General features: G+C 48.2%; 1 protein-coding gene across 1 annotated transcript in view; it reads left to right on the top strand.

The window, feature by feature from the left end:
* Positions 1 to 10,814: 10,814 nt before the first annotated feature.
* LOC104540177 (V-type proton ATPase subunit d 1) overlaps positions 10,815 to 13,593 on the top strand; it is a gene marked incomplete at its 5' end in the record, with an annotated part of 21,954 nt that continues 19,175 nt past the window's right edge. The window contains one exon of the mRNA XM_010183914.1: positions 10,815 to 11,011. Coding sequence (XP_010182216.1) covers positions 10,815 to 11,011 — 197 coding nt within the window. The remainder of the gene's footprint in view (positions 11,012 to 13,593) is intronic.

Raw genomic sequence — 13,593 nt, 5'->3', positions numbered from 1 at the left:
GAAGGTGGAGGGCCCGTGGGGAGGTGAGGAGCTTCGTGACAGTGGGGAAGAGAGCTGGCAGCGGCGGTTTTGAGACGCTGACCCCGCTTCATAACCCTGAGAGAGTCAGGGTTGTTCAGCCTGGAGAAAAGGCTCTGGGGAGACCTTATAGCCACCTTCCAGTATCTGAAGGGGGCCTACACGAAAGCTGGAGAGGGGATTTTTACTAGGGCATGCAGTGATAGGACATAGAATAATGGCTTTAAACTGGAAGGGGGGTAGATTTAGATTAGATGTTGGGAAGAAACTCTTCACTATGAGAGTGGTGAGGCCCTGGCATGTGTTGCCCAAGGAAGTTGTGGATGCCCCCTCCCTGGAAGTGTTCAAGGCCAGGTTGGATTGGGCTTTGAGCAGCCTGGGCTGGTGGGAGGTGTCCCTGCCCATGCCAGGGGGATTGGACCAGCTGATCTTTTAAGTTTCCTTCCAATCCAGACCATTCTGATTCATCCTTTGGCTGAGCAGGCACTTGGTTCCCCCTGTCCCATCCCTCCCCCCCTGCTGCTCCCTCTGAGCTCAGCTGACTCAGTTTCCCGGACAGCCCGGCTGTGTGATTGCAACATCTCATGCAGTGGTTTGAGAAAGCCTGGACACCCAGTGCTTTCTTGAGGTGGTGTTATGGCTGTGCCACGTGTCCTGCGACTGTGGAGAGCCTGTCAGGTTTGTCAGGCTTTGCTGATGAGTCTGGTTTTGTGTTTTCACTTCCTAAATGGTAGGTAGGGCAGGAAACCTTTTTAAGGCCAGAAGTAAGATTACTGGGGTAATCTAATTCTATTCCTGATACCTCTGATCAGTTTTGAGAAGATTGGGACATCTGGGAAAGTATCTAAGTGGAAAAATTTCAGTGCAGATCTGAGCAAATATACTGGTGAATTACCCTTTGCCTCTGATTTTGAGTTTTCTTTCGAGGGGAAATTCTGACTTCCAGCTGTTGTGTCTGTTGTAGATCAGTGTGGACAGACCTGGAGAGCTGTGAAGGTTTTGCGCTGTGATACTCATTACCTGTGTTCAGCTCACTATCTTAATTAGTCAGTGCTAAACTGTTCCTCTGCATCAGTGACCTGCTTAATGGTTTTCACTCATTGGTATCCAAAACTTGGATCACAAATCACAAAGATCAAAACCAGATCCCTACTGAAGTAGGCTAGAGACATACGTACGTAGAGATGTCGGTTGTTTTGGTCAATGGGGCTATGATTATTGAACCACTCTGTCTATTAAAAATACTGATGATCATTGCTGAGCAATTAAAATTAATGTTGACTGTCTAGAAGGATCCTTGGCCAGCTGAACCCTGTATGCAAGTTATCTGGAGTTGCTCATGCAAACATTAAACAACAGAATGGGAGCAGAGTGCTGTGACATGCCTCAGTCTCTACCTTGAAAATATCCAAGATATTTTTACTTGGGACAGCAGCCTCTTTTCAGCCAGACTTTTTTGCAGCTCTTTGCTTGCAGCACTCTCTGTCATTCTTGCTATGGAGCCCAGGGCCTGAAAGAAGGCAGTGGGAGGTATTCCTGCTCTCTTGCTCCTCAGCATGCCCTAAACTATCACTTTATCACCTTCCCTCTAGATAACTTCCTCTTTGGAGGCTTGCTTTATTTATAACTTGTCTCTTTTTTTTTTTTCCTCCTCTCTTCCTTGCCTCCTGAACCAAGTTGTGTAAACTCAGCTCTGCCGTGGAGTGGCATTTTCTGCATTTGGGGTGGTCAGTTTGGAGTTCCCGTATGTTTGTCTTGGTATTGTTACTGTCCCACCCCTGGCAGCTCCCTGGTGGCAGCTGCTGCTGCTGTGCTCCTTGTCAGACTTTGTTAAGAGCTTGAAAGCTGTTTCAAGTTCACTGCCAATCTCATTCCTCCTCCACGTGGCTTTCTGTGCCCCTGTCTAGTGTGCTTTTATAGAGGGATTTTCCTTCAAAGGAACGTTGCTCTTGATCATTCATATAGGTCTATGGTCAGACTATTTCTTTCACCCATTCCTAGTTCTCATTTTCCCATTTTGGTACCTCTTTTCTGTGCTCCGCAGGCTTTTAATCTGCATTGTTTCTCTTCCAGGTGCTTGTCTACACTAAATCCAGGCAGTGGCCAGCTTATTAGCAGCCAAAATAAGTACTTGGGCATAAAATACTCAAACATTCTTTACCATTTCTGGTTTTTCTTCACTGCTGCCTCTTGAGTGCGAGTCTGGCTCTGCAATTAATCCCAGTCCTGGAGCAAATGATCACCTTTACCATGGAGAAATCCTGGTGCTGTTCTGGGGCTGTCCCTGGGAATCCGGTGTCTGGCTGGTCACTGGTATTGGCATTGCTCGGAGGATGTTGTGGTTCCAGGTCTGAAATGCTGCTCCCTCTCGTGTGCTTGGATTGGTCTGGAAGCACAAAGGAATTGAATTCTCTGCTTCAGGACTTGGGCTGACAGCTTAGTGCTGCTGGAAGGAGGAGATTGTGTTGTTCTGCATGATCCTCTGTCATCTCTGGTTGTGTGATCACAGAGTGAGCTGGTTTGAGCTCTCGCTTCTTCCTGAGTCAGAAATTGAGTGCCAAATGGGCTCACTGTGATCAAGCAGCCTCCTGACTTGGCTTTAAGAAGGGGAAGGAAAACATGACCAGGATTAAGGGGAGGGTGTGAGAGCTGTTTCAGTTTAAGCTTAGTCTTGAAACCCTTGGTGATAATGTTTAATCTCTTCCTTCAGCTCCCAAAGTCGATGCTTTGGTTGTTTCTCAGCCAGTGGTCCTTGTGAGCTGCACATCTGTGCTGGGTGTTGCTTGGAAGCTGCGTGACCCTCTGTTGTAGCCAGTTCCTGCTTCTGACACAAGGTGTCAGTGAAGGACTTGGAGCTGCTTTCCACTGCTTCAGTGCTGTCAGCATGGATTTGTTCTTGAGTGGGATCTGTCTTGGGTAACCAAACTTAGTCACCCAGATTTCTACTGTCAAAAGGACGGTGAGCTGCCTCCAGCCGTGGTAACCTGGTGTCATCTCTGGAGAATAAAACGCTGTTGATGCAGTTTGACAGCAGTGCCACTTGTAAAAAGCATTCAGTCTGGGACTGGGATGTAGGTTATCAGCAAGCTTTGCTGTTCGTCTGCCATGCTTCGTACTGCAAAAAGTACATGGAGTCTGGGAAGTGCACAAAAGCATCTTTAGAAACCTTCATGTCAGTGTTCACAAGCTAATGTTCTATTGGCTTATATTCTATTCTGTTCCTATTGCTGATATTCTTCTTGCTTCCACAGCAGCAGTGTTGGAAGCAGATTTCTGTGGCCTGCCAGTGTGATATGGTTGATTAGTGTGGTGAAAGCCAGCAGCAGGAGGTGTCACCTTCCAGCTGGGTGATGAGGTTGTGAAATGGCCAGCTGAGAAGAGGCAGGTGCTTGGCTCCAGCTTGTTACTTTGGGCCTCTGTTGCGAGAGGTTATCCAGAGGCTGTGTTATTTTTCTGCCACCACCACCTCTCTGTGGTGTTAGTGCTTCTGTCCGTGCAACCAGCTCAGCTGGGGGCTTGCACACCTTACGGAAACAGTGGTGTGTGCATGAAGGGATGGGATCTGTCCTGTCTTCGGTTTAAGCTGTGTGTGGCAATAAGCCCATGCAGACACAGCGGTCTGTCGTGTTTTAATTGTGCATCTCTGCCTGCAGTTTATCAGTCTGCTGTGGACTTGTCCCCTGAAAACTCTTGGGTTTTCAGTCCTTGTAACCCAAAGGTAGTAGTGTCCTGTCACATCAGCTTGGAGAGGAGCAGAGTAACCATCTGAGCTCCAAAGATGTATTTGAGAGGTGAAGGGTGGCTAGGAGAAGCAAATAGATGTGGTTCTTTTAGAGCGAATTTCTGACTGCAGTTCTTTCTCATCTCCTCAGTTTCGTCTAGAGACCTCCATTTCTAGGATGCATGCAAGTCAATAGTGAAATCAGAGAGCTTGAAGCAAGTAGGTCACACTTGTCCTGGACTCTGGCTTCACTCCAGCTGGAGGGCACGGTGGTCTGCCTGAATGGTACCCTCGCACATGCTGGAGCCTTGTCTTCTGTCAAATTAATCTATAACAATACATGGTGAGCACCGAACTCTTCACGCAGGGCTGGATGGTGTGCAGTAAACCACGACTGGACAGACTGGTTGGTTTTGAGTCTCAAAGAGTATTTCCAGTGTTGCTCGTCATAGCCCTTGCTGCACAGAAGGGGAGTGCTGCTTTCCATCAACTCAGGAGTGGATTGCTAAAGGCTTGCTGCCCTAAATGCCTCTTCAGTGTAAAGACATCCAGTTCTCTCCCACTCTCTTTTCTTCCCCCTTTCTCCAGGTGGAGGAGAGGGGATGAAATACATGGAAGTGCACTGAGCATGCAATTGAGGCACTGTGCGGTGAAGTCTCTCTTCCTGCTGTCTAATCACAGATCAGGTACATGCAGCAAAGCAAAGGCCTGAGCAGAGTTGGGCTCTTGCCTCCAACAGACAAACAGATGCTGGGGAACACATCCTCTGCCCTAGGCCTCTGCTGAGTGCAGTGTGTGGTTTTGTTTTCAAAGTCGCAAGGGTCTTTTTTTCTCCCCTGGAGGCTGTCTTTGCTTTATGATGTTACATACCTTGTGTTTGTTGTGTATTCTTCAGCTGAGAGGCCATGTTACCCTTATTTTATCCCTGTGGTTGTGGAATTTTGGCCTCAAAAGGGTGGAGCTGGGCTTCTCTTTCACCTTAACTCCATGGACTGTGTCTCCTTTCTCGTGCAGAGAAGTTACGTTGCTGCCAGAGCTACAGACTACCTCCAAGAATGCTTTCTGCACCTTGATCTGTGGTGGGGCTCATGGTGTTTAGGTGCTGTGTTATCTTGAGAGGGGTTCTCATCAATGCTTATAAATATCTGAAGCATGGGTGTCAAGAGGATGGGCCCAGACACTTTTCAGTGGTGCCCGGTGACAGGACAAGGAGTGATGGGCACAAACTGGAGCCCAGGAGGTTCTAGCTGAACATAAGGAAAAACCTCATTGCTTTGAGGGTGACAGAGCACTGGCACAGGCTGCCCAGAGAGGTTGAGGAGTCTCCTTCTCTGGAGATATTCCAAACCTGCCTGAATGCTATCCTGCTGTAGATGAACCTGCTATAGGAGGGAGATTGGACTTGATCTCCAGAGGTCCCTTCCAACCTCTACCATTCTGTTCTGTTCTCTACTGTTCTCCTGGAGGTTGGGGGAGTGGGACACATCCTTTCCTGTACAGCCAAGCAAGAAGAGGCCACTTGGTGGTCCTGAAGTGTGGCTGTGTGTAGGTCTGTCTTGTGCTCTGAGAGCTGTTCAGTCTGAACACTGAACTCAGTGGGTGTAGAAGCCAAGCCGTAACGTGGTAGGGACCTTTTCAAAGCATGATGCTGATCTGTCTCCTGGCGTTTAGGGGCCCTCTGTGAAAAGCTGACTCTGGTTTGCTGAGACTGCGCAGGAGGACTGGCCCTGTCCCCAGAGGCTTTTATCTGCCAGGTGAGGCAAAGCCAGGTGGGAACAGTGAGAGCTGAGGAGGGCATAGACCATTCCTGTCCTGTGAGTGCTGGCCGCTTGTGCAGAAACAGAACGGTAGCCAGAAGGCTGTCTTGCTGATCTTGGGACTTTGTCCTGCCAGTGTAGCCACTCGCTGTGGCTGCTTAATCAGCTGCCCTATTAAAAAAAGGTCAAGGAAAACATTATTTTTTGGGAGAAAGATGGCACTTCCACGGCCTGCTAAATCATGGTGGCAAACAAACTCTGTGGTCTCTGGCTTCCTGCAGAGTTCAGCAGAGGCTCTTTGCTGTTTATTCTGGCCTCCTTTACTGGGCAGACTCCTGCTTCCTAGCTTCTCCTAGCTGAACTTCAAGCAGCAGCTGAGGTCAGCTTCTCAGCACTGGTGCAGCTTCAGCCCTTGTTTGGGTCCTGCTCCTCATTAGAAGATGGTGGTGTCTGGGTTTCCTGACAAGTATTACCGCTCAGCAGCCTGTCGGTGCTTTCATCTTCTTGTTTTTCCTCTGCTGTCGGCTCCTGCAGTGTGAGACTGCTTTTTCCTGCCCTGTTTCTCTTAGCTTCTGTATGATTTGTTGCTTCCTTTTAAACCACTGCATTAGATGCTGGCTGATGTCCTGTTGGTGTACTGGACCTCTGAGGTGACACCCATGACTTCAGTGTGGTCTGCTTTTAAAGAGCTTGGAGAGAAAGGGTACATAGGAGTGAAGCTTACTGGAGATGCAGGCAGATCAGGAGGGGTTACCTTTACCTCGCCTTTTGGAAGGATCAGGAGAGGGCTGTGTGGCTGAGGGGCTCCTAAGGAAAGCAGACCTGGCTGTGCTGGGTTTGAAGCTCTGACGGTGGTGAGTTCAGCTCCAGGAAGGGCTGGGCTGGAAATACAGGCTGTTTGGTGCTGAGGACATCTCAGGCAGAGGTGAAGAGCTAAAAGGTGAGACACTGATGAGGAAAAGGGCCAAAGTAGACAATTTTCTGTGGCCCAGAGGCATTTGCTGCCTGACAGCAGAGGAAGGGTGGTGTGCAACCAGAGGAAGGGCCTTAAATTCTGCAGGGAATGCAAGGTCTCTTGATGCTTCTCACATGAGATTTCGGAGAAGCTGCTTCAGGAATGTCTGAGGTGGCTATAAACAGACCAAGCAGACAGCAGCATACCGAATGGTAATGGCTGCAGTCATCTGAGAGGAGAGGTGGGTGATGTAGCTGGTCTGCAGAGTGCTGTGTAATCCCTTGGCTGCTTCACTGCCTCAGGCCTGGGAGATGGCAAATGATATTTTAATTTTTATATATGTAGTGATGACCCCGGTTGCTTTGGAGTGAGATGTCAGGGTTAGAGCAGATAATTGTGTGAATATCTCGGTTTAGCTCGGAAGCTGCAAAAGCTAATTCTGTGCCTGTGTGCAAGAGGACAGATCGGTCCTTGCCTGGGGGTGCTTGAGCCCTTAACTTGATTCAGAGCTCCACAATGCAGTTACAGGAGGATGCTGAAGAGGGAAGGGGTGGAAATATGAGCTGGCAGGGCCATGGGTCACTCTGCCTGAGCAGGGCTTACAGGACAGGCTTTGATGACTGACAGAAGTCTGAAAGGCTGAGCAGGGGCTTGATTCCCAGGAAGGGATGGTAGCATTATTGTGGATCTGAAGTCCCTCAAGAAAATGTCACCTGAAGTGTCGAGGTTTGGTCTTGGCACAGATGTGTTGAATTGAGCTTCAGTTGCATTTATGCCTTGTGTGCAACAAAACCAGAGGGCCCGATCCAAGAGCCCAAAGGAGATGGCTGTAAGTCCATGTCACAGTGATCTCGAGCGCTGCCCTACGTGAATACTCAGCACAGTAGGGCTGTCTCTCTGACAAGCTGCTGTGCTCTTGCATGAGGAAGCTTTCTGGGAACTGTGACCTGGCCATAGCTTCTCATCATTTGCGGAGGAGTAGAGAGAACAAAAGCACTGTGGTAATTCAAGCGCTCCTTTGCCAAATGCTGGCTCAGTCTGTTTCTTAAAGTGCGTGAACTGCTTGGGAAAACGCCAAACCAGGCAAACGTACCTCTCAGAAGCCATCGCTGGGTTGAGGCTGTGTGCTGCTGTTAGTGAGCGTCGGGAGGAGCCCGTCAGGAGTGACTGGTCTCGGTGCAGGTCTGTTTCCCTTTCGCAGGCAGCTGGGGAAGAGACACAGCAGAGGACTTGCAGCCAGCATCTTGTTGCCATGCAGCATTTGGGATCTCTGGCACCCGCCCCTGATGAGGTGCTGCTGTGGCTGCCAGATTCCAACTCCAGCTCAGCCTGCACTTGCATTGGGAAATAGGAACTTGAGCTTTTGGAGAGCCTGGGGGGCTTGCTCAGCAGTGGGTCCATTTATTAGTCACTGTGCTACTGGTACAGCTCTTCTGGCAGGGCTTTTCTGAGACCATGGGATTAGGTTGCTCTTAACTGAGAAGCCTGACATGTGAATAGCCCTACTATAATCTCCCAAACCCTCCTGACAGAGGCTCAGTGAGTGAACCAGCGGCTGGAGGAGGACAGGCTTGTGTAAGGCACTGGTATGCCATGGGATACATTGAGTCAGAGTTTATAAATCCAGTCCAATTTTTGGAAAATATATTCTGTTCTGCCTGCTTGGATGCTGAGGGATTCAGAAGAGTTTAGTTCCTGCAGTTCGTGGCTGGCCTTCCCTCTAAAAATTAATTCCAAGTGTTACATAAACATGGCCCTTATTCCAGTTGCAACATGATGTGGTGCTGGCTCTTGTGCCATGGAGTAGGGGAGCAGCCCCCTTGTTGAGCAGGATGAGACGCTCTGGCCAAGCTGGTCATGGGAGCTGCTGAGGGAGAGGCTGCAAGGCACAGCGTGCAGCTTGTGACTGTGGTCTGAGTAGGATGCAGCTCTGATCTCCTGGAAGTGGATGGTACAGGAAACCCTGCTTTTTGTCGCTGAGTCTCTAGTATCGAGTAACCTGATAGGAAGGTGGCTTCTTGCAGCCTCAAAAGCATGAGCAGAGTTGCAGGTCATGATGACACCAGAAGGAACAAATGGTTTTGCTGTAGCAGAGTTGGAGTTGAGGAAAGCAGCTGAAAGCTTTGGAAGCTTCCCTGCTGAAGTGAGATGTTGTAGGATATGTAATAGCTGCTTCCTCTCTAGGGTCCTGTATAGCTGCAAAACAACGTCCCATGCCTTTTTTGGGTTTTCATTAGAGCTCTGTACAATTACAGAAAACTGAAAGCAGGAGGTATATGAATGTAGCTACTGCCGTCCCCTGCGCCTTCCCTTGCAGCCTGATTTTATGGGTGTGATACTCCAGAACCCTTCAACTCTTATTCATTGAGCCACTGTTGAATTTTGCTCCACGCTTTCTCCAGTCTCTGCTAAAAACAAACTGGTAAAGCCCTGATCTGACAGTAGAGCTTGATTTCCATTTGGACTCCAAAGCACATCATCCAAGAGCTTTCAAAAGAGGGACTGTAACTCATTAAGATGTAATTCTGGTAGATTTTCCCTCTATAACTGTATCTTAGATTTCAAAATCAAGCAATTGCAAACCAGGTGGGTGAAAACTCTTTGCATGCAGGGTGCTGACTGAGCTGGGCTTTTTGCAGGGTGTGGGAAGAGTTTGCCATCAGTAACCCTATGCAGGCTGCATGGAGGTGAGGGGCACCTTGAGTTTTGGCATGATGAGGTGTTTGACTTTCTGGCAAGGCTCATGTTGAAAACTCCCCTGTCTCGATTATCCAGACCGTGTTTTCCCACCTCGAAAGTGGGAGCATAAGTTCCTAATGTTTTGGTAGAATAAAACACAGCTGTTCAGCTGCAGCATAGTCTGAGGAGCAGGGGTGTAGGTTAAGTTTCTGCTTTGCTTCAGCCATGATGCATGTTGTTGGGCAAGTAGCTTTCTTTGCTGCATCCAGAATTCCTTACGAAACATAAGAGTACCACTGAACTTTCCTGTAAACCACTTGGAAACGTGACAGGAATTAAGTACTGCTTAAGTCTCTGCCCTTTTTCCCCCCCCTCACTATGTACACAGTGAGGCTTAGCAGTGGTAATGGCTTCATAATTAAAGAGTGCTGGGTCGAAAACACCTTTGCTAGATTCCCATGAAAGTATTTAAAAGAGTTAAAGTCAGCTTGAAAGCTGTTTGACCCTTCCACTCCTTGGCTAAGGGCAGTATCACACTGTACAGTATGACCTCAGTTTGGAGCCCAATGCAGAGGATGCTCCAGCCTGTGCCTGCAGCTGGCTGTAATGCCAGAAGTTCAGACTCCTCGAGCAAGCTCAGTCCTTGCTCTGACCTTGGTGCTCTGGGTGCTCGTGCCATAAAGCTGAGGTTCAGTGGAAGGAGATGGCAGCCTCGGTGCTTCAGAGAAACCAGGGAGTAATGCCTTTGTTGTTGTTTTGTTTTCTCTGGATGGTGTGTTCACATCTGGCTTGACTAAACTCTTCCAGCTACTCTACTTTCCCCATCAAGGTCCTGAATCCCTGGGAGGGTGCTTGCCTAACTGGCCCTCTGAGGTGCAGCTGAAGATGAACATAATGTACCAGTGCAACTAGCAGAGCTTTGAGAAGTAGTGTTATATGATGTTCCTGGATCCAGTTTTTCCACAGAGACACTTAAATGCTTTTGGCTCAAACAGAGCTTTTATCTTGACAGAGCTCAGCATGTTGTGGTTGCTTCTTGGCCAGGACTGAAACTTGGTTGGGCACCTGACCTGCAGCAAAGGGTAACAGGGGAAACAAAGGTTTCCTCTGCTTGAAACTGGAGAAGTAAGTTTCTGAGCAAGTTCCTCCATCCTGGGCAGGGATGGGCTACCATATGAGGTGGCTTTAAATGGCTTTCCTCTTCACCAGCCCCTCTTAATGCCTGACTTCTCTTCACCAGTGCAGTTAGTTGGACTGACTTGATGATGTAATAGTGAGCTGTTTTATCACTTCAAGGTTGCTTTTGATGTCTTTTTGGGTTTGAAAGCTTTTCAGATGCCTCCACATCACCGTATCTGAGCAAACACTAGAAAATCAGTAGCCTTCCACCTTGATGAAGCGGAGTGGACAGCTGGCACGGGTGTGTGCTCAGTTACACAGATAGCATTACAGCTTCCTTTGTAAGACAGCACAAGGCTGATACGGTGAAACACTGATCTCTTCCAGCGTTTGGATTGTCCACGATAAAACTGAGCACAAATATAAGTGTATGACTTAACACGTGAGTTTTGTCTAGGTGATCTTTCAAGAGAAGAGGATGCCTAGAGGAGTGCTGGGCAGCAGCTGTCTTAGGTATGCTAAAAAAAAACAACCAACAAACCCAAACCCAACACAAACCTCGTAGACCGGAATTATTCTTTCTCTTTCAGACTTGAAGCTGCACCTCCAGAGCACAGACTATGGGAACTTCCTGGCCAATGAAGCCTCCCCACTCACTGTCTCCGTCATAGATGACAAGCTGAAGGAGAAGATGGTGGTGGAGTTTCGTCACATGAGGAACCATGCATATGAGCCCCTAGCAAGTTTCCTGGACTTCATCACGTGAGTGCCAGCTGCTCATGAGCAGCATGTGAAATGTCGGTGTTCTTCCAGACTCGAGGGTGCTCAGACCAGCCCTGTGCCTGCTGTTTTCTGCAGCTTCTTGAATCACACTGGTTTGGTTGTATCTAGAGGTCTCAAACCAGCAGCGCAGTATCACTGCGTTGTTAAAGGCTTCTGCTCCCAGGCTGTGCATGCTTCATTGGCACAGCTCCTTAGCTGCCTCTCACTGCAGAATTGGTTCAGTCTCTATTAGAGCTGTCGTTTTCCTTTGTGTTAAATCATCCTGGGATTTTTATAATGTGATCTTGCTGCACAAAAAAATGCATGCAGCGCATGTGAATGATAGCAGTTGCCTGCTAGTTCTGACCCACTGAGGTCAATCGGCCTTCATCCGTGCTGCTGTGATCCTGCCATCCCACCAGGGGCTGTAGCCTTCCTCTGACCCTGTCACAGATTGGGTAGGCCAAAACTTGAACAACTTTTCTCTTTTGGGGTTAATCTCTGATTTGTTTTCCTCAGCCAGCTCAGTGGGATCCAACAAACACCAGCACTAGGGCAAAGAAGGGCCCTAGGGTGTGCAGCAGGGAAAGACAGGCCTGCAGCAGCCTCAGCGTGTCTGCCAGTGCGTGAAGAGGTGCGGGGCGTGCGCGCTTCCACGGCAGGTTCAGCTCATCTGAAAAGCTTGAAATAGCACAGTGTTCTTGCAGGTATCTCCAAGTGGTTTTGCACAGCCCTCTGCTTTCCTGTGTGCTGCTCATTTTAATCAGTAAAAAAAAAAAATGAAACTGCTAGCCTTGCTGAGGTACCAGCTGTGCTAGTTTGCATATGAAACAGGGAAGTAAAATTGCCTTTTTTCATTTCCTTGGTCTGTGTTCCTGTAAGCTCTAGTTTAGCTTGCAAACTGTATAGCCAGTGACCTTCTCTAACCGGTAAGGAGGTATCTCACGGACAGAAGTGAATTTCTGGTTCAGTACAACATGACTTAAACTTGAATCTCTGAGAAGAAGATTGTACTTTGTTCTTGAGTCAGATAGCTGATACCTCAGCATTAATTTATTTGATACAGTGAGCTTAGGCTCATGGCAGGCACTCTGGCAAGTGATGCTAATTTTGCATTTTTGGCAGGTTTGTGTGTGTTTTCTTGCTTGCCACCTAGAGGTTTTTGAATGATGTAGGTTGATGTAAAAAGGTCTTTGTGGTACATGCAAAGATTTTAAATTTTAGCCTATTTGTGACATCTCCTGCCTGTGCAAATGCAGATTAAAGACTTGTCTCCCTGCTGTATTCCATCCTGTCTATATCTGGACAGTACCACTATCTCATTTTTCTAACCCAGTGGCTCACATCTGTTATTTTCTGGGTCACTGTGCTAAACCTGTCTGTCTTTTAAGTCTTTCCTCTTTTCTGAGAAATAGCTTTTTCTTACATGCCTGTCACTGAAACTCATGGAGTTTTCGTGTTTGACTCCAAATGTGGAGCAAGACTTGGCAGGTTATCAGCGAGACATTACCAACCCCTGTTTCACAGCAACATTTGCAATGGATGAAGCAGTTTCTAGCTCATCATCTTAGTTGTATGGAGCAATCTTTTCTACTCTCTCAAATTTAACATTCAAAACAGTGTGTACTTGTGCCAGTAGCCTTCATCTAACCCAGGCCTGTGTTTGGGCAGCATCGCAGAGATGTTCAGCCAAAGGATGTCGGCAGTGCTGGGGATGTTGTGCCTGTGCACATGGTGGTGCTGTGTCATCCTGCCTACCTGGGTGACACTGAGACAAGCCTGTGCCACTTGATCTTCCGTTCTGGCTGGATACACAGATAATGGGATGATTCATCTTTGCCTTTGGAACGTAACCATTTCCCTCTCCTTTCTTCTAGAGTATTTAATGAACCTTGAGCAGGAAACGGTAAAGACCGTCCCTGGTGGACAGCTCAGGGCAAGTGAGGCACCAGGTGGTCAGAAGAAGAAATTGTATTCAACTGGATGTGTCCGTGTGCTAAAACAGCAGACTGAACTGATGTCGAAGATGGTAGAAAGATGAGGTTTGAGCAGGGCTGACTTCTACAGGAGGAAAGCTTGAGTTCACTGGGACTCTCTCTTGGCATTGGGTTGTAAACAGATTTTTAAAATCGAGTGGGACTGTAGGAGATGTGTCTAGCTTAAAATGGAAGGAAATGTTTTGTAGCATGTCCAGTTCAGCTCTGAAACTCTGTGCTGCCAGATGGCTTTGTATGTACTTACATTTTGTGCCTTTTTGGAAATACTGGATAAGCTCGCACAAGACAGGCCCATCGAGGCCCATGAAACACTTGGGTACCATCTCACTGAGTGGCCAGGCTGTGGAAGGCTGGTGCCAGGAGGTGGATCAAGCATTTAAAAACCAGTCAGGCTTTCTTTTCCATGAATGTCCTGCTGGACACTGGGGTGCTTTTGGGTTGATCCACAGGTGACTGTTGTGCTCTCCAGAGCTGCTTGTTTTTGGAGGGTGCTCAGATCTTGATCACAGCGTGAGAAGATCTGGGGAGCTGTCTCATCTTAGGAGCAGCTGTAGTCCTTGTCCCCCCTGATTGCACCAGAGCCAC

Source organism: Mesitornis unicolor, unplaced genomic scaffold, assembly GCF_000695765.1.
Source record: "Mesitornis unicolor isolate BGI_N332 unplaced genomic scaffold, ASM69576v1 scaffold39894, whole genome shotgun sequence".
Lineage (NCBI taxonomy): Eukaryota > Metazoa > Chordata > Aves > Mesitornithiformes > Mesitornithidae > Mesitornis > Mesitornis unicolor.
The sequence above is the reverse complement of the archived record's forward strand: the minus strand, read 5'-3'. Positions and strand labels throughout refer to the sequence as shown.